General features: G+C 45.9%; 1 protein-coding gene across 1 annotated transcript in view; it reads left to right on the top strand.

The window, feature by feature from the left end:
• Positions 1 to 2,089: 2,089 nt before the first annotated feature.
• Positions 2,090 to 19,239, top strand: part of BTBD2 (BTB domain containing 2) — a 52,767-nt gene continuing 35,617 nt past the window's right edge. The window contains exon 1 of the mRNA XM_064280142.1: positions 2,090 to 2,517. Coding sequence (XP_064136212.1) covers positions 2,120 to 2,517 — 398 coding nt within the window. The 5' untranslated portion in view covers positions 2,090 to 2,119. The remainder of the gene's footprint in view (positions 2,518 to 19,239) is intronic.

Raw genomic sequence — 19,239 nt, 5'->3', positions numbered from 1 at the left:
ATGTGAAGATTGTTGAAATGTTTTGTTATCTGTATGTTCACCCAATTTAAAAAACGTACTAAAAAAAGAAAATGGTAAAATTATACTTTGGGTAAGAGGTTAAAGATTTAAGCAGGCATATCATAAAGAATAGGTTCGCAAACATTTTCTGTAATGGGTTAAACAGTAAATATTTTTAGCTGTGCAGGCCATATGATTGTTCCAACTATTCAACTCTGCCATCGTAGTGCAGAAGCAGCCAGAAACAATACATGAACAAATAAGTGGGTATGCCTGTATTCCAATAAAACTTTATTTACAACAACAAGTGGTGGGCCACCTGGGCAGACCTCTTACAGAGCATTGTTAGAGAACAAGAGATGATATTCATTTTCTTACATTTTTGTCTTTCCCAAGTTTTCTTTTGTTTTTCATATAGTACCTGTAGAGTGAAAAAAAAAAAAAAACTTAAAAAACAATGTAACCCCCAGGTTCCAAATGTATTTGTCCACGGTTATTTTTTTTATAAAGTTTTACAGTTTGAATTTATGCACAGTGAAAAAGACGAAGACCCTAAATGAGATGGACTGACACAGTGGCTGTAACAATGGGCTCAAGCATAACAACGATTGTGAGGATGGTGCAGGACTGGGCAGTGTTTCGTTCTGTTGTGTGTAGGGTCGCTATGAGTAGGAACCAACTTGAGGGTACCTAACGACACATTTTTCACTCTGGAGAGCAGGGGCACTGAGCTGGCCAAGTGGGATTCTATAAGATGCGGTGGCCAAGGTCAATATCCTGTGAGGGGAGCCGGAAGACGGTGAGCTAGAAGGGCTAGTGGACCGGCCATGCAGGAACCCTGTTTTATGTTGTTAGCTCCCTTTGTCTCCTCTTCTTGGTATTTTGTCGCTGTTTCCCTTAGGCACTGTGGGTGTGGGTAGTGGTTTTCCGGTTCCAAGTTCTGTTCACACCCCCCAGCTGAGACCTGGCCCAGAGAAGACACCTTTATGTCTGCTGAGTATTGAATGCCCTCCCTTCCCCATACATCAGCAGCCTCTTGGGCCTCAGTTTGCCCACTCTATACAATGGGGTCCCCTCCACTGAGCAGGCAGAGCACCAGGGTCAGGGGTTTGGCATTTGGGGCCAGGGGTTCAGGATCTGGACTCTGAGGTCCAGGGTTTAAGGTCAGGTATCTGGACTCTGGGATTTGGGGCCCAGGGTCTGGAGTTTACAGTCTGTGGTCTTGGGTCTGAGGTATAGGGTCTGGGGAATAGGGTTCAGAGTCCAGGCCTGGGGTCTGAGTTCTGGAATCTGAAGTCTATGATCTGGCTAGAGGTTTTGGGATCTGGTATGTAAAATCTGGTGTCTGAAGTACAGGATCTAGGGTCTGGGATCTGAGATATGGGATCTAGGATCTGGAGTCCGGGATTCAGAGTCCAGGGTCTGGGGTTTGGGGCTTAGGCTTTAGAATAAGGCCGGGCTTCAGAGTTCGGGTTTCATAGTCAGGGACTCAGTCACGGTCCAGGACCTAGAATCTGGGGTCTTGGGTTTGAGCCTGGCGTTTTGGGTGTAGAGACTGGGGTGTACACGGGTTCCAGCACCCGAGGTTTGACCTCCAGTGTCCAGGTCCGGGATTCGAAGTCCAGGGTCCGGTTTCTGGGATTCAGGGCCCAGGGCCCAGGATCTAGAATCTGGCTGCAGTCTTGGGTTTGGGGGCCTGGAGTTCTGAACCCCGGGGTTCAGAGACATGGTTCTGGGGTTCAGTCTCCCGGGTTCAGACCTGGGGTCCCCGGTCCTTCCTCGCAGCCTGCACCCTTCCCCGGCCCCCTCCGGGCCCGGGCCTCTGCCCCCAATCCTCCTCTTTGGCCTTTCTCTGGGGGGCTCCAGCCCTGGACGGCCTCCCTTCTCCTTTGCCCCTCCTCCGTCTCCCTCCCCCCCTCGCCCCGCCCCGCCCCTCCTCACGCAGCCCCTCCCCTTCTCGCCCCGCTCCTCCCCTCCTCGCCCCGCCCCTCCCCTCCACGCCCCGCCCCTCCCCTGCTCACCCAGCCCCTCCCCTGCTCACCCAGCCCCGCCCCTCCTCGCCCCCTCCCCGCCCCCTCCCCTCCTCGCCCCGCCCCCGCGGCGCCGCCGAGCCGACAAGATGGCGGCGGGTGGGAGCGGCGGGCGCGCGTCTTGCCCGCCGGGGGTCGGGCCTGGCGCGGGGGGCGGCCCGGGTCCCAGCGCCAACGCGGCCGCCGCCGCCCCCTCGGCGCCCCCGGCCCCCGGGAACGCGGCCGCCGCCGCCCCGGGCCCCGCCGCCCCCGGGCCGCCCCCGCCGGGCCCCGGGCCGAGCGCACAGGCCGCGACGGGCGCGGAGCGGGCGGCCGAGGAGGCGGCGGGGCCCGGGGCGGCGCTGCTGCGCGAGCCCGTGTACAACTGGCAGGCCACCAAGCCCACGGTCAAGGAGCGCTTCGCCTTCCTCTTCAACAACGAGGTGCTCTGCGACGTCCACTTCCTGGTGGGCAAGGGCCTCAGCTCGCAGCGCATCCCGGCGCACAGGTGGGCGCGGGCTGGACCCCGACCCAGACCCCCACCCCGCGGGGACCGCGGGGCTTCGCTACGCCGCACCCCACCCCCGCGGACGCCGCGCCCCACCCCCGCGGACCCCTGCGGACGCCGCGCCCCACCCCCCCGGAGACCCCGCGTCCCACCCCCCGCGGACGCCGCACCCCATCCCCCGGAGACGCATCACCCCATCCCCCGCGGACCCCGCACCCCATCCCCCGGAGACGCATCACCCCATCCCCCGCGGACCCCGCACCCCATCCCCCGGAGACCCATCACCCCATCCCCCGGGGACGCCTCACCTCGTCCCCCGCGGACCCCGCACCCCATCCCCCCGGAGACCCAGCACCATCATCCCCGCGCCGCCATCCCCGCCGGGGACTGCGGGCCTCAGCTACCCCAGGCCACATCCTCGCACCCCATCCCCCCGCGGACGCCGCACCCCATCCCCCGCGGACCCCGCACCCCATCCCCCGCGGACGCCGCACCCCATCCCCCCGGAGACCCCGCACCATCATCCCCGCGGCGGGGACTGCGAGCCTCCGCTACCCTAGGCCACATCCTCACATCCCATCCCCCCGGGTAGCCCGCACCCCATCCCCGAACCCTGTCGTCCCTGGTATCCGGCATTCCCATCCCCAGGCCCACACCCCCCCTGCGGACCCCGCACCACGTCCCCTCGGGACCCCACACCCGATCCTTTGCAGGACCGCGAGGCTCCGCTACTCTGTGCCTCCGCTACCTCGCACCCCAATCCCCACCGAGAAGCGGGGGCCTTTGCTACCGCGCACCGCCATTCTCAGGCCCCTCTCCCCGCCGGGGTCTCCGGGCCTACGTTACTCCAGGCCCCCATCCTGGCCAGGGACCTCACACCCACATCCTCTCTGGGGACATCTGGGCTTCCCTACCCTGTGCCAGGCCCCCATCTCTGCACCAGCCATCCCCGATTCCCATCCCTGCCGGGGACCTTGGGGCTCTGCTATGCCACACACCCATTGCCTCACCCGCCTTCCCTGCTGGAGACCCCAGGTCCCCGCCATTGACCCCCAGGCCTCGGACCCCACCGCCCAGAACCCCTATCCCATCAGAGACCCCACCCCAAGACCACTGGCCCCCATGCTCCTGCTGGAGCCCCCATCCTTGGTCCTTGCTGCCGTCAGGCCCTGCGGCCAAGATTCCCCCACCCCTGGGTCTTGCCAGTGAACCCAACCCGGTCAGCATGCTCCCCGGAACCCGGCGGCCCCACCCTGCACCCCACCACTTTTGGGCCTCCAGGCTCCAGAACCCCCAGGTCCCGAATCATGTGAACCCCACCAGAGGATCTCGGGTCTGGCTATTGACCTATGATCCCCTCAAGAGACCCCCAGATCCTGTGATCCCCAGGTCCCTGCCTCACCACATCCCCAGAATCCCACACTCTTCCCCTCTTGGCCCTGCCCCCCAGATGCCCACCAGAGACCCCTACCCCACAGTCCCCTAGACCCTGTCGGACCCCAGAATTCCCTGATCCCCCTCCTACCTCCCCAGGCTGCTTGGCCCCCACCAAAAGAACCCTGCACTCTGCCAAAGCGGGTCTGCACTAGAGACCCCCATGCCATGTGACCCCCAACCCTGCAACTCCAGCCCTGTCTCCCCCAAGATCCCCTTTCCCAGGTGGAACCCCAGCCCTACATCAGCTCAGGGATCCTCCTGTCCAGCCCTGACTCCTGGCCGCTCCCCGCCTGCATCCATTTTATCCTTGGCCTGAGCACCCCCCATCTTCTCAAGCTCTGGGTTAACTCCACTCTGGCCCCAAGACCCCTGCCCCAGACCTTGGCGGAAACACCAGAGGGCACCCATCCTTTTCTGTGGGCCCAGTGGGTTCTACTTGCTCCTCTCCCCTAGTTCTCCCACCAGAGGGGTCCCTTTTGGCAAGGTCACCCCTTTCTGCACCCTCAGCTCCACCTGGGCAGGGGTCCTTTTTAAGACCTATATGCCCCCAGACTCCTTGGGGTCCTCACAGCCCTTGTTTCTGGAGAAGGCAGGGCTGGTCCAGGCTCCTCCCTCTGCCAGGGTGCAGGGGTGGCCCTTGGGGTGAGGCCCCCCGACCCGGGTCCCATCACACCTGAGGGCCTCTGGGTTGAGGGGGCTCGGGTTCCTGCTGCTCCGGGTGGAATGTCCCCCCGGGCTGCCCTGTGGGTGCTATTTCGGTTGTGCTGCTGAGACCCTTTTTCTGGGTTATTTATGTACAGCTGGTCTCCACGTGTTTTCTCTGGTGTCACTTAGCAGAGAGGTTCCTGCCCCTGAGTCCCTCTGTCCCCCAGCCTTCCGCAGGTGCCGTGTCCTAACTGCTCGGTATAGTTGTGCTTGCTGTCTGTCCGCTTGGAACAAGCAGGGATAAGTAGGGCGAAGTCACCATGCCTGCCCTCCCGCCTGACTGCGGGATCTTCGGGGATGGGGCAGGGTTGGTAGTACTATTAGGAAGGGGTGGGGCTGGTGGGCCCTCCAGTACGACCAGCATTGGAGAACTGCCCTGGGGACACGTGTCCTGTGACACTGGACTGTCTGTTTGCTTGATGATAAGGCGGGGATACCCAGAAATGTGGGAGAGGGGCCTGGCTCTTACAGAGGCTGCAGTCTGGCGGGAGGTGGAGGTGGATTTTTCCAAGACCAGTGAAGGGAGATGGGGGACCTGGTCCTGGCACCATGTCCTGAACAAGTGACACCGAGTAGGGTGTGTGGGGACGGAGGGAAGCGTCCAGGTTTGGGGATATGGGGGCCTGAGGCCAGAGGAGCAGGGCAAGTGGGAGCCACAGCAAGGCTGAAGCAGGAGGGAGTGACCAGATCTGCTTTGAAGCGTAGAATGAGCCACTGGAGGGCTCAGGTGCAGAGGCACTGAGAGCAGCCGCAGACTGTCCCCATCTGTTTCTGGGTCTCTACTGTGCCATTTGTTTATCTCTTGTGTTTTTATATAACAGTAATATTGTTTTGATGGCTGTAGGTTTGTGGTATTTTGAGAACCTCTGAGCAAGTGCTTCCTCATTGTTGTTCTTTGTCAAAACTTTTTCAGCTGGCCTCATATTACTTAATCCCCCAGGATCAGTCATCATCCATCCTTCTGTGCAACCATCAAATATTTATTGGGACATGGTGCTGGGGATGGGGGATAAGGTGGTGACTGGAACAGGAAAAACCTCTTTCCTTCTGGAACTACGTTCTCGTGCAGGGCCAGCAGACTCCTGTAAAGCGTCAGAGAGTGAATGTATTCGGTGGCCTTACAGTCCCTGTCACCAGCTGCGTAACTCAGGTGTAGCCACACAAAAGCAGGTGTAGACAATACATGGACGGATGAGCAGTGGCTGTGTTCCAATAAAGCTTTATTTACAAAAACAAATGGTGGGCCAGATTTGCTCCACCTGGGCTGTGGTTTGCTGACCCCTGGCTTATTGGTTACTCGTGATCTTTAGAATCAATTTGGTCCCATGCTGAAGAAATTTATTGGAGTGATTGATCTTCCCAGAGATACTAGGTTGGGGAGAGCTGACCATTCAGAGTACGGAACACGATCTCTCGCTCCTGTTATTCAGGGTTTTTTTTGTGTCTTTGGGAAAGTTTTATAGTTTTATTCGTATAGATCTTGGTATTTATTGCTAAGATTCCATTTAGTAATTCTATAGATTTTCTTTGCTGTCGTGAATAGCGTTAAGTAGCATCTTTTTAGAAAAGCCATAGATTTTTGCACATTTATTTTTTATCTGATTTGAACTATTTCTTTCCGAACCGCTACTAAGTTTTAAAAGCTTTTCAGTTGATTCTCCTAGACCAGTGCAGCCCAGTGGAATTTTCTGTGGTGATGGGAACTTTCTAGATCCACACCACTCGTCAGATGTGGCTAGTGAGCACTTGAAATGTGGCCCGTGTAATTTTAATCAATTAATTTTAACTAATTTAAATGTAAATAGCCATGTGTGTCCAGTAGTGACGGCCTCAGGCTGTGCAGTCTTGGACTTTCAGATTAGAGAATCATGTACCGGCAGGTCAGTTCTCCTTTGCTGACATATTTCTGCCTTTTATTTATTTATTATCTCCTTTCTGTATTTCTACCCCCTTCCCCACCCCTGTCACAAAAAGAGGAAAACCCTCAACGAGATGGATTGACACAGTGGCTGCAACAGTTGTGAGGATGATGCAGGACCAGGCAGTGTTTCATCCTGTTGTGCGTAGGACGTTGGGTCGCTAGGAGTCAGAAGCAACTCAGTGGCACCCAGCGACCACCACTCCACTCTGACATGGCTACGTAAGAGGCAACAGCAAGCAAGCGCCGTGTCTGACGTTTTGCTGTGATAATTGCCGTTGTTGTTGTTGTCAGGTCTGTTGAGTCGCTCTGACTTCTAGCGACCCTGTGCGCCCTTGCTGTTGGTTGCTGATGAATTCTCTTTAATCAGGTAAGGATGTTTCTATTCCTGGTTTACTTAGAGATTTTATGAAGTGAGAGTGTGATATTATCAAGTGCTTTTATGCCATCTATCAAGGTGAACCTGTGAATTTGCTCTGTTAATTGGTGAAGCTGATTGTCGTTAGATGCCGTCCAGTCAATTCTACCTCACAGTGACCCCGTGAGACAAAGTACAGCTGCCGCATAGGGTTTCCCAGACCGTAGTCTTTACAGGAGCAGATCTCCAGGTCTTTGTCCTGTGGGGCCACCGTTGTCTGTTGTCAGGTGCCGTCGAGGTTGGTTCCGACTCTTGGCAGCTCCACGCACAACCGAACGGAACACTGCCCTTGCTTGCACCATCCTCAAAATCATTGCTGTGCTTGCGCCGTTGTTCCAGCCGCTGTGGCAGTCCATCTCGTTGAGGGTCCTCCTCTTTTTCACTGTTCTCTACTTTACCAAGCATGATGTCCTCCAGGGACTGATCCCTCCTGACGACATGTCCCAAGTATGTGAGACGTAGCCTTGCTATCCTTGCTTTTAAGGAGCGTTCTGGCTGTACTTCTTCGAAGGCAGATTTGTTCATTCTTTTGGCAGTCCATGGTGTATTCCGTGTTCTTCGCCAGCACCACAATTCAGAGGCATCAATTCTTCAGTCTTCCTTATTCAGTGTCCAGCTTTCACATGCATATGAGGCGATTGAAAACACCATGGCTTGGGTCAGGCGCACCTTAGTTCTCAAGGTGACGTCTTTGCTTTCAACACTTTAAAGAGATCTTTTGCAGCCGGGTCGGCCCAATGCAATGTGTCTTTTGATTCCTTGACTGCTGCTTCCATGGGTGTTGATTGTGGACCTAAGTTAAATGAAATCCTTGACAATTTCAGTCTTTTTTCCATTTATCGTGATGTAGCTTATTGGTCCGGTTGTGAGGATTTTGTTTTCTTTATGTTGAGGTGTAATCCATACTGAAGGCTGTGGTCTTTGATCTTCATCAGTAAGTGTTTCAAGTCCTCTTCACTTTCAGCAAGCAAGGTTGTGTCATCTGCATATCGCAGGTTGTTAATGAGCCTTTTTCCAATCTTAATGCCCTGGTCTTCTTCTTGTGGTCCAGCCTCTCAGCATACAGATTGAATAGGTATAGTGAAAGCATAGAACCCTGATGTGGATTTTCCTGACTTTAAACCATGCAGGATCCCCTGTTCTGTTCAAACGATCGCCTCTTGATCCATGTACACGTTCCTCATGAGCACAATTAAGTGTTCAGAATTCCCATTCTTCGCAGTGTTACCCACCATGTGTTATGATCCACACAGCCTTAGTGTAGTCAATAAAACATAGCTAAACATCTTTCTGGTATTTTCTGCTTTCAGCCAGGATCCATCTGTCATCAGTAATGGTATCTCTTTTTCCACGTCCTCTTCTAAATCTGTCTTGAATTTCTGCGAGTGCCCCGTCAGTATACTGCTGCAGCCGCTTTTGAATGATCTTCAGCAAAATTTTGTCTGCGTGTGATATTAATGATATTGTTTGATAATTTCTGCATTCAGGTGGATCACCTTTCTTGGGAATAGGCCTAGATATGGATCTCTTCCAGCCAGTTGGCCAGGTAGCTGTCTTCCAAATTTCTCGGCATAAACAGGGGAGCGCTTAAGCGCTGCATCTATTTGTTGAAACATCTCAGTTGGTATTCTGTCAATTCCTGGAGCCTTATTTTTCACCAGTGCCTTCAGTGGAACCTTTAGGTACGTTTAAACTGTACACCTTTCAGTTAGCAATTGTGTGCTTAACAGTGTGCCATCAGGGCTCCTTTGTGAAGTTGTTTACATGAACAGGTTATCTTTTATAGAGTCAGCCTAGAATATTGTATTGTCATTTCTGAAACATTTCAGTAAAACACTTGAGTAATACATCACTGGGTTCCATTACAGGTATGTTATGAGTTTCACATGGATGTTCCTAAGTGGTCCGTAATTTTCTCTTTTGGTGTTTTTTTTGTAAGGCTTTCTAATAAAGACATTGCTAGCTGCGTAGAATGAGTTGGAGAACTTTCTTGCATATTCTGGACCACATGAAACAATTTAGATGACAGGCATCTTTAGTTCCTTCAAAGTTTTACAAAAGTCATCAGTAAAACCATCAGGTCCCAGTGCCTATTTTGGGATGTAATCTTTGATTATAGCTTTTTTTTTTTTTAATTGTATTTTCAGTGAAAGTTTACTGTGCAAATTAGTTTCTCATTCAAAAATTTATACACAAATTGTTATGTGACATTGGCTGCAGTATAATGGCGCTCTCCCCCTTTCCACCCTGGGTTCCTCGTGTCTGTTCATCCAATTTTCCTGTCCTTTTCTGCCTTCTCATCTTTGCTTTTAGGCTGGTGTTACCCATTTTGTCTTATATACTTGACTGACCTGAGAAGCATGTTTTTCATGTGTATTATTGTTTGTTTTATAGGCCTGTGTAATCTTTGGCTGAAAGGTGGACTTTGGGAGTGGCTTCAGTTCTGGGTTAGCAGGGTGTCCAGGAGCCATAGCCTCGAGGGTTCCTCCGGTCTTTGTCAGACTAGTAAGTCTGATCTTTTTTTGAGGTTTTGAATTTTGTTCTACGTTTTTCTCTGGCTCTGTTCAGGACCCTCTATTGTGATCCCTGTCAGAGTGGGTGGTGGTAGCCAGGCACCATCTAATTTGTCTGGGCTCAGGCTGGTCGAGGCTGAGGTTAATGTGGTCCATTAGTCCTTTGGACTAATATTTTCCTTGTGTCTTTGGTTTTTTCATTCTCCTTTGCTTCGAATGGGATGGGACCAATAGATACATCTTAGATGGCCACTCACAAGCTTTAAGACCCCAGCTGCTACTCACCAAATTAGGATGTAGACCATTGTCTTTATGAACTGTGTTGTGCCAGTTGACCTAGATATCCCCCAAGACCATGATTCCCACCCCTCAGCCCCAGTAACTCGGTCCCTCAAGGTGTTTTGGATGTGTCTAAGAAGCTTCTATGACTTAAAAAAACAAAAACCAAACGTGTTGCCATCAAATCGATTCCGACTCATAACAACCCTATAGGACAGAGAAGAACTGCCCCATAGGGTTTCCAAGGAACGGCTGGTGGATTCGAACTGCCGACCTTTTGGTTAGCAGCCAGACTCTTAACCACCTTGGTCAAGTTGTGCTGACTTCCCCTATATTGTGTTGTCTGTCCCTTCACCAAAGTTAACACTTGTCTACTATCTAGTCGGTGATTTCCTCTCACCGTGCCCCCCTCCCTTGTAACAATCAAAGACGGTTTTTTTCTGTGTGTAAACCTTTTCTTGGTTTTTTATAATCATCTCATACAATATTTGTCCTTGTGTGATTGACTTATTTCACTCAGCATAATGTCCTCCAGATTCATCAATGTTGTGAGATGTTTCAAGGATTCCTCATTGTTCTTTATTGTTGCATAGTACTCCATTGTGTGTGTGTACCGTAGTTTGTTTATCCAGGTTGTTTCCATCTTTTTGCCATTGTGAACAATGCTGCAGTGAACATAGGTGTGCGTATGTCTATTTGTGTGATGGCTCTTGTTTTTCTAGGACATATTCCTAGGAGTGGAGTTGCTGGACTGTATGGTGTTTCTGTTTCTAGCTTTTTAAGGAAGCGCCGTAGCATTTTCCATAGTGGTTGTACCATTTTACTTTCCTACGAGCAATGTGTAAGAGTTCCAGTTTCCCCACAGCCTCTCTGACATTTGTTATTTTCTGTTTTTTTTATTTGTGCCTGTAATGGGTTGAGATGGTATCTTGCTGTGGTTTTGATTTGCGTTTCTCCTGTGGCTGATGATTGCAAAGATTTCGTCATGTGTCTGTTAGCTGCCTGGATGTCTCCCTTGATGAAGTGTCTGTTCATATCTCTTGCCAAGTTTTTAGGTGGGTTATTTGTCTTTTTGTTGTAGAGGTATTGGATTTTCCTGTAGGTTTTAGAGATTAGACCTTTGTCAGATTTGTCATAGCCGAAATTTTTTCCCAGTCTGTGGGTTCTCTTTTCACTCTTTCGATGAAGTCTTTTGATGAGCATGTTTAGTTTTTAGAAGTTTCCAGTTATCATGCTTGTCTTCTGGTGTTTGTATTAATTATGGTTTGTATCCTATTTATGCCATGCATTAGGGTCTCTAGCATTGACTTTATTTTTTCTTCTATGATCTTTATAGTTTTTGGTGTTATATTTAGGTCTGTGATCCATTTTGAATTAGCTTTTGTGCATGGTGTGAGGTAGGGGTCCTGTTTCATTTTTTTACAGATGGACATCCAGTATTGCCGGCACCACCTGTTAAAAAGACTGTCTTTTCCCTCATTTAACGGACTTCAGACCTTTGTCAAAGATCAGGTAACCATAGGTGGATGGATTTACATCTGGGTTCTCAATTCGGTTCCGTTGGTCAGTGTATCTGTTGTTGTACCAGTGCCAGGCTGTTTTGGCTGCTGTAGCCGTATAGTATGTTCTGAGGTCAGGTGGTGCGAGCCCTCCTACTTTATTCTTCTTCAGTAGTGCTTTACTTACCTGGGACATTGATTTCTTGACTGCTGCTGCCATGGATGTTGACTGTTGTTCCATTTATTCCGTTTTTCTTCTCAATTTGGGCAATGTATATATTTTCCAAAAAAAAATCTCCCATTTCATCTGGAATTTCAAAGTTTATTTGTATATCTTTAGACTTTTTAATAGTGTTCTCTTTTAATTTTATACTATTCATTTATAGTTTTAAAAGCTCAGAATCGGTAGTTATAACTTTATTCATGAAGCTTTCTTTTTTTTTTTTTTTTTTTTACCTTTGGTAGGATTTAGAATGAATGTCTCTTTTCAAAGAACCAGCCTGTGGTTTTATTGATTATCACCTGTTTGTTGGTTTCACTTATTTCTGCTTTTAAAAATTACTCCCTTCCCCCATTTGTGGCTTATTTTGTTGCTTTTCTAACCATAAAGGTTGTATGTTTATTTAATTTATTATTTTTTTTTATATTATGGTAAGATATTTATAACATAAAACTTGGCCATTTTAAGCATACAATTTAGTGGCATTAATTATATTCACAGAGTTGTGCAACCATTGCCACTGTTTTTTTTCTAAAACTTGTCACTCCAAACAGAAATCTGTGCCCATTAAGCAATAATTCTCCACCCCACCCCAGCTGCAGCCCCTGGTGACCACTAATCTGCTTCCTGTCTGTATGGATTTCCCTGTTCCGGACATTTCCTGTAAATGGGATCATACACTATGTGTCCTTGTGTATTTGGCTTATTTCACTGAGCATGTTTTCAGGGCTCATCCATGTTGTATCAGGACTTCATTTACCTTTATGCCTGAGTAGTATTGCATTATGTGGGTGGACCACATTGTGTTTATCCATAATCTGTGGGTGGATACTTGGGTTTCCACCTTTTGGCTGTTGTGAACAGTGCTGCTCTGAACGTTGGTGTGCAACGATGTGTTTGAGCCCTGCTTTCATGTTCTTTGGGAACATACTTAGGATTGAGATTCCTGGGTGATATGGTAGTTCTGTGTTTAATGTTTTGAGGAACTGCCAGACTCTTTTCGAGTTTCACTTATTTTTAGTCCTTCACGAAGTATTTAAGGTTAAGAATTTTCCTCTGAATACAGCCTTGGCCACGTCTCAGGTTTTGACATCAGGTGTTCTCATTGTCCATTTTGGAGTAGCTATTAATTCCCGTTTTCATTTTGTCTTTACCCCAGTAAGTTTTTTTCTTTCTTTCTTATCTAAATTTCTTTTATTTTTTTTTAATTTTTAAAAATAATTTTTATTGTCCTTTAAGTGAAAGTTTACAACTCAAGTCAGTCTCTCACACAAAAACCCATATACACCTTGCTACACACTCCCAATTACTCTCTGCCTAATGAGACGCCCACTCTCTCCCTCCACTCTTTTCGTGTCCACTTCACCAGCTTCTAACCCCCTCCACCCTCTCAACTCCCCTCCAGGCAGGAGATGCCAACATAGTCTCAAGTGTCCACCTGATCCAAGAAGCTCACTCCTCACCAGCATCCCTCTCCAACCCGTTGTCCAGTCCAATCCATGTCTGAATAATTGGCTTCAGGAATGGTTCCTGTCCTGGGCCAACAGAAGGTCTGGGGGCCATGACCACTGGGGTCCCTCCAGTCTTAGTAAGACCATTAAGTCTGGTCTTATGAGAATTTGGGGTCTGCATCCCACTGCTCACCTGGTGCCTCAGGGGTTCTCTGTTGTGTTCCTTGTCAGGGCAGTCATCGGTTGTAGCTGGGTAACATCTAGTTCTTCTGGTCTCAGGATGATGTAGTCTCTGGTTCATGTGGTCCTTTCTGTCTCTTGGGCTCGTGATCACCTTGTGTCCTTGGTGTTCTTCATTCTCCTTTGATCCAGGTGAGCTGAGACCAACTGATGCATCTTAGACGGCCGCTTGCTAGCGTTTAAGACCCCAAACGCCACTCTTCAAAGTGGAATGCAGAATGTTTTCTTAATAGATTTTATTATGCCAGTTGACTTAGTTGTCCCCTGAAACCATGGTCCCCAGACCCCTGCCCCTGCTACGCTGGCCTTCAAAGCATTCAGTTTATTCAGGAAACTGCTTTTGGTTTAGTCCAGTTGTGCTGACCTCACCTGTATTGTGTGCTGTCTTTCCCTTCACCTAAAGTAGTTCTAATCTACTATCTAATTAGTGAATACCCCTCTCCCCCCTCCCTCCCTCCCCCCTGTCGTAACCACAAAAGAATGTTTTCTTCTCAGTTTAAACTATTTCTCAAGTTCTTATGATAGTGGTCATATACAGTATTTGTCCTTTTGCAACTGACTAATTTCACTCAGCATAATGCCTTCCAGGTTCCTCCATGTTATGAAATGTTTCCCAGATTCCTCACTGTTCTTTATCGATGCGTAGTATTCCATTGTGTGAGTATACCATAATTTATTTATCCATTCATCCCTTGATGGGCTCCTTGGTTGCTTCCATCTTTTTCTGTTGTAAACAGTGCTGCAGTAAACATGGGTGTGCATATATCTGTTCATGTAAAGGCTCTTATTTCTCTAGGATATATTCCAAGGAGTGGGATTGCAGGATTGTATGGCAGTTCTATTTCTAGCTTTTTAAGGAAGTGCCAAATCCATTTCCAAAGTGTTTGTACCATTTTACATTCCCACCAGCAGTGTAGAAGTGTTCCAGTCTCTCCACAGCCTCTCCAACATTTATTATTTTGTGTTTTTTGGATTAATGCCAGCCTTGTTAGAGTGAGATGAAATCTCATTGTAGTTTTGATCTGCATTTCTCTAATGGCTAATGATCGTGAACATTTCCTCATATATCTGTTAGCTAACTGAATGTCTTCTTAGTGAAGTGTCTATTCATATAATTTGCCCATTTTTTAATTGGGTTATTTGTCTTTTTGTAGTTGAGTTTTTGCATTATCATGTAGATTTTAGAGATCAGGCGCTGATCAGAAATGTCATAGCTAAAAACTTTTTCCCAGTCTGTAGGTAGTCTTTTTACTCCTTTGGTGAAGTCTTTGGATGAGCATAAGTGTTTGATTTTTAGGAGCTCCCAGTTATCTAGGTTTTCTTCTACATTCTTCATAATGTTTTGTATACTGATGTATTAGGGCTCCTAACGTTGTCCCTAGTTTTTCTTCCATGATCTTTATCGTTTCAGATTTTATATTTAGGTCTTTGATCCATTTTGAGTTAGTTTTTGTGCATGGAGTGAGGTATGGGTCTTGTTTCATTTTTTTGCAAATGGATATCCAGTTATGCCAGCACTATTTGTTAAAAAGACTGTCTTTTCCCCCATTTAACTGTTTTGGGGCCTTTGTCAAATATCAACTGCTCATATGTGGATGGATTTATGTCTGGATTCTCAATTCTGTTCCATTGGTCCATGTATCTGTTGTTATACCAGTACCAGGCTGTTTTGACTACTGTGGTGGTATAATAGGTTCTAAAATCAGGTAAAGTAAGGCCTCCCACTTTGTTCTTCTTTTTCAGAAATGCCTTATTTATCCGGGGCCTTTTTCCCTTCCATATGAAACTGGTGATTTGTTTCTCCATCTCATTAAAGAATGTCCTTGGGATTTTGATCAGAATTGCATTAAATGTATAGATCGCTTTTGGTAGAATAGACATTTTCACAATGTTAAGTCTTCCTATCCACAAGCAAGGTATTTTCTTCCACTTATGTAAAGTCTCTTTTGGTTTCTTGTAGAAGTGTACTTTAGTTTTCTTTGTATAAGTCTTTTACATCTCTGGTAAGATTTATTCCTAAGTGTTTTATCTTCTTGGGGGCTACTGTAAATGGCATTGATTTGGTGATTTCGTCTTTGATGTACTTTTTGTTGGTGTAGAGGAATCCAACTGATTTTTGTATGTTTATCTTGTGTCCCGATACTCTGCTGCACTCTTCTATTAGTTTCAGTAGTTTTCTGGAGGATTCCTTAGGGTTTTCTGTGTATGAGATCATGTCATCTGCAAATAGAGATACTTTTACCTCTTCCTTGCCAATCTGGATGCCCTTTATTTCTTTATCTAGCCTAATTGCTCTGGCTAGGACATCTAGCACAGTGTTGAATAAGAGTGGTGATAAAGGGCATCCTTGTCTGGTTCCTGATCTCAATGGGAATGTTTTCAGGCTCTCTCCATTTAGGGTGATGCTGGCTGTTGGCTTTGTATAAATCCCCTTTATTATGTTGAGAAATTTTCCTTCTATTCCTATTTTGCTGAGACTTTTTATCATGAATGAGTGTTAGACTTTGTCAAATGCCTTTTCTGCATCAATTGATAAAATCATGTGACTCTTGTCTCTTGTTTTATTTATGTGGTAGATTACATTAATTGTTTTTCTAATGTCGAACCATCCCTGCATACCTGGTATGAATCCCGCTTGGTCATGGCGAATTATTTTTTTGATATGTTGTTGAATTCTATTGGCTAGAATTTTGTTGAGGATTTTTGCATCTACATTCATGAGGGGTATAGGTCTGTAATTTTCTTTTCTTGTGGTGTCTTTACCTGGTTTTGGTATCAGGGATATGTTGGCTTCATGGAATGAGTTTGGTAGTCTTCCGTCATTTTCTATGCTCTGAAATACCTTTAGTAGTAGTGGTGTCAACTCTTCTCTGAAAGTTTGGTAGAATTCTGCAGTGAAGCCATCTGGACCGGGGCTTTTTTTTGTTGGGAGTTTTTTGGTTACCTTTTCAGTATTTAGTTGTTCTACCTCTGTTTGTGTTAGTTTAGATAGGTAGTGTGTTTCTAGGAATTCATCCATTTCTTCTGGTTTTCAAATTTGTTTGAGTATAGTTTTTCATAGTAATCTGATATGATTCTTTTAATTTCAATTGGGTCTGTTGTAATATCACCCATCTCATTTCTTATTCAGGTTATTTGCTTCCTCTCCTGTTTATCTTTTGTCGGTTTGGCCAGTGGTTTATCAATTTTGTTGATTATTTCAAAAAACCAGCTTTTGGTCTCGTTAATTCTTTCAGTTGTTTTTCTGTTTTCTATTTCATTTAGTTCTGCTCTAATTTTTATTATTTTCTTCTGGTGCCTGTGGGTTTCTTTTGTTGCTCTTTCTATTTGTTCAAGTTGTAGGGATAATTCTTTGATTTTGGCCCTTTCTTCTTTTTGGATATGTGCATTTATTGATATAAATTGGCCTCTGAGCACTGCTTTTGCTGTGTCCCAAAGGTTCTGATAGGGAGTGTTTTCATTCTTATTGGATTCTATGAATTACTTTATTCCATCCTTAATGTCTTCTATAATCCAGTCTTTTTTGAGCAGGGTATTGTTCAGTTTCCAAGTATTTGATTTCTTTTCCCTCCTTTTCCTGTTACTGATTTCTACTTTTATGGCCTTATGGTCGGAGAAGATGCTTTGTAATATTTCGATGTTTTGGATTCTGCTAAGGCTTGCTTTATGACCTAATATGTGGTCTATAGACTGTTCCATGTGCACTAGAAAAGAAAGTATAGTTGGTTGCTGTTGGGTGCAGTGTTCTGTATACGTCTACGAGGTCAAGTTGGTTGATTGTGGCATTTAGATCTTCCGAGTCTTTATTGAGCTTCTTTCTGGATGTCCTGTCCTTCACCGAAAGTGGTGTGTTGAAGTCTCCTACTATTATTGTGGAGCTGTCTATCTTATTTTTCAATGCTGATAGAGTTTGTTTTATGTATCTTGCAGCCCTGTCATTGGGTGCATAAATATTTAATATGGTTATATCTTCTTGGTGTATTGTCCCTTTAATCATTATATAGGGTCCTTCCTTATCCTTTCCGATGGATTTAACTTTAAAGTCTATTTTGTCAGAAATTAATATTCCCACTCCTGCTCTTTTTTGATTGTTGTTTGCTTGATATATTTTTTTCCATCCTTTGAGTTTTTGTTTGTGTCTCTAAGTCTAAGGTGTGTCTCTTGTAGGCAGCATATAGACGGATCTTGTTTTTTAATCCATTCTCCCACTCTCTGTCTCTTTATTGGTGCATTTAGTCCGTTTACATTCAGGGTAATTATGGATAGGTATGAATTTAGTGCTCTCATTTTCATGTCTTTTTTGTATGTTGACGGTTTCTTTTTCCCACTTGATTTTATGTGCTGAGTAGATTTTCTTTATATATTGTCCTTTCCTCATATTTGTTGTTGTTGATTTTGTTTCTGCTGAGTCTGTATTTTTCCCTTGTATTTTATTTTGATGAGTAGGATAGTTTATCTCCTTTGTGGTTACCTATTATTTACCCCTACTTTTCTAAATTTAAAACTAACTTATTTCTTTGTATCGCCATATCTTCCTCTCCATATGGAAGGTGTATGATTGCATTTCTTAGTCCTTCTTTATTATTTTAATGTTTTCTTCTTTTATATAATAACATCACCGTTACCCTGTGTTGGGCTTTTTTTTTTTTTTTTAAATCTTGCTTTGTTTTTTTGGATTTCCCTGTCTGGGTTGACTTCTGGTTGCTCTGCCCAGTGTTCTAGTCTTGGATTGATACCTGATATTATTGATTTTCTAACCAAAGAACTCCCTTTAGTATTTCTTGTAGTTTTGGTTTGGTTTTTACAAATTCCCTCAACTTGTATTTATCTGGAAATGTCTTAATTTCACCTTTATATTTAAGAGACAGTTTTCATGGATATATGATTCTTGGCAGGCAATTTTTTCCTTCAGTTTTTTAAATATGTCACCCCATTACCTTCTTGCCTGCTTGGTTTCTAACGAGTAGTCCGAGTTTATTCTTACTGGCTCTCATTTGTAGGTGACTTTTCTTTTATCTCTCGCTGCTCTTATGATTGTCTCTTTATCTTTGGTTTTGGCAAGCTTGATTATAATATGTCTTGGTGACTTTCTTTTAAGATCTACCTTACGTGGCATTCGATGAGCATCTTAAATAGGTATCTTCTCATCTTTCACAATATCAGGGAAGTTTTCTGCCAACAAATCTTCAACAATTTTCTCTGTATTTTCTGTTATCCCTCCCTGTTCTGGTACTCCAATCACGCATAGGTTATGTCTCTTGATAGAGACCCACTTGATTCTTAAGGTTTCTTCATTTTTTTTAATTCTTTTATCTGATTTTTCTTCAAACATATTAGTGCCAAGTGATTATCTTCGAGTTCAGAAATTCTAGCTTCTACTTGCTCAGTTCTGCTCTTCTGACTTTCTATTGAGTTACCTAATTCTGTAATTTTATTGTTAATCTTCTGAATTTCTGATTGCTGTCTGTCTATGGATTTTTCCAGCTTATTAAACTTTTCATTATGTTTCATTTCCTCCCTGATGCCTTGAAGGGTTCTGTATATTAATCTTTTGTATTCTGCATCTGGTAATTCCAGGAATGCACTTTCATCTAGAAGATCCCTGGCTTCTTTGTTTTGAGAGCCTGTTGAGGTGATCATGGTCTGTTTCTTTGTGACTTGATATTGATTGTTGCCTCTGAGCCCTCTGTAAGTTATTGTATTAGTTTATGCTTGTTTACTGTGTCGTATCTGCTTGCTTTGTTTTGTTTTGGTATACCCCTAAGGGTTGCTTGAGTGAGCTAGCTTGATTATTTTTGCCTTTGGAGCTCTGATGTCCTGTCCCCAGCTGGCTAGAGCTGCTATCCGGTATATCAGTCTAGGAGTCCATTCAGTTTTCTTGTATGAATTCAGCTCAGTTTCCAGGTAGCTGATATCAAGTGTGAGGTACAGGCTCTGTCCTACAGTCTTAGTGGGGCAGGGGTGATTGGTGTATATACCTGTATCTGATTGCAATGGGGGGTCACACTCTGAACAAGGCAGGGGGCTGAGGACCAACCCCCA

The sequence above is a fragment of the Loxodonta africana genome, chromosome 3 (assembly GCF_030014295.1).
Source record: "Loxodonta africana isolate mLoxAfr1 chromosome 3, mLoxAfr1.hap2, whole genome shotgun sequence".
Lineage (NCBI taxonomy): Eukaryota > Metazoa > Chordata > Mammalia > Proboscidea > Elephantidae > Loxodonta > Loxodonta africana.
Note: the sequence above shows the minus strand (reverse complement) of the source record. Positions and strands in the feature narration are given on the sequence as shown.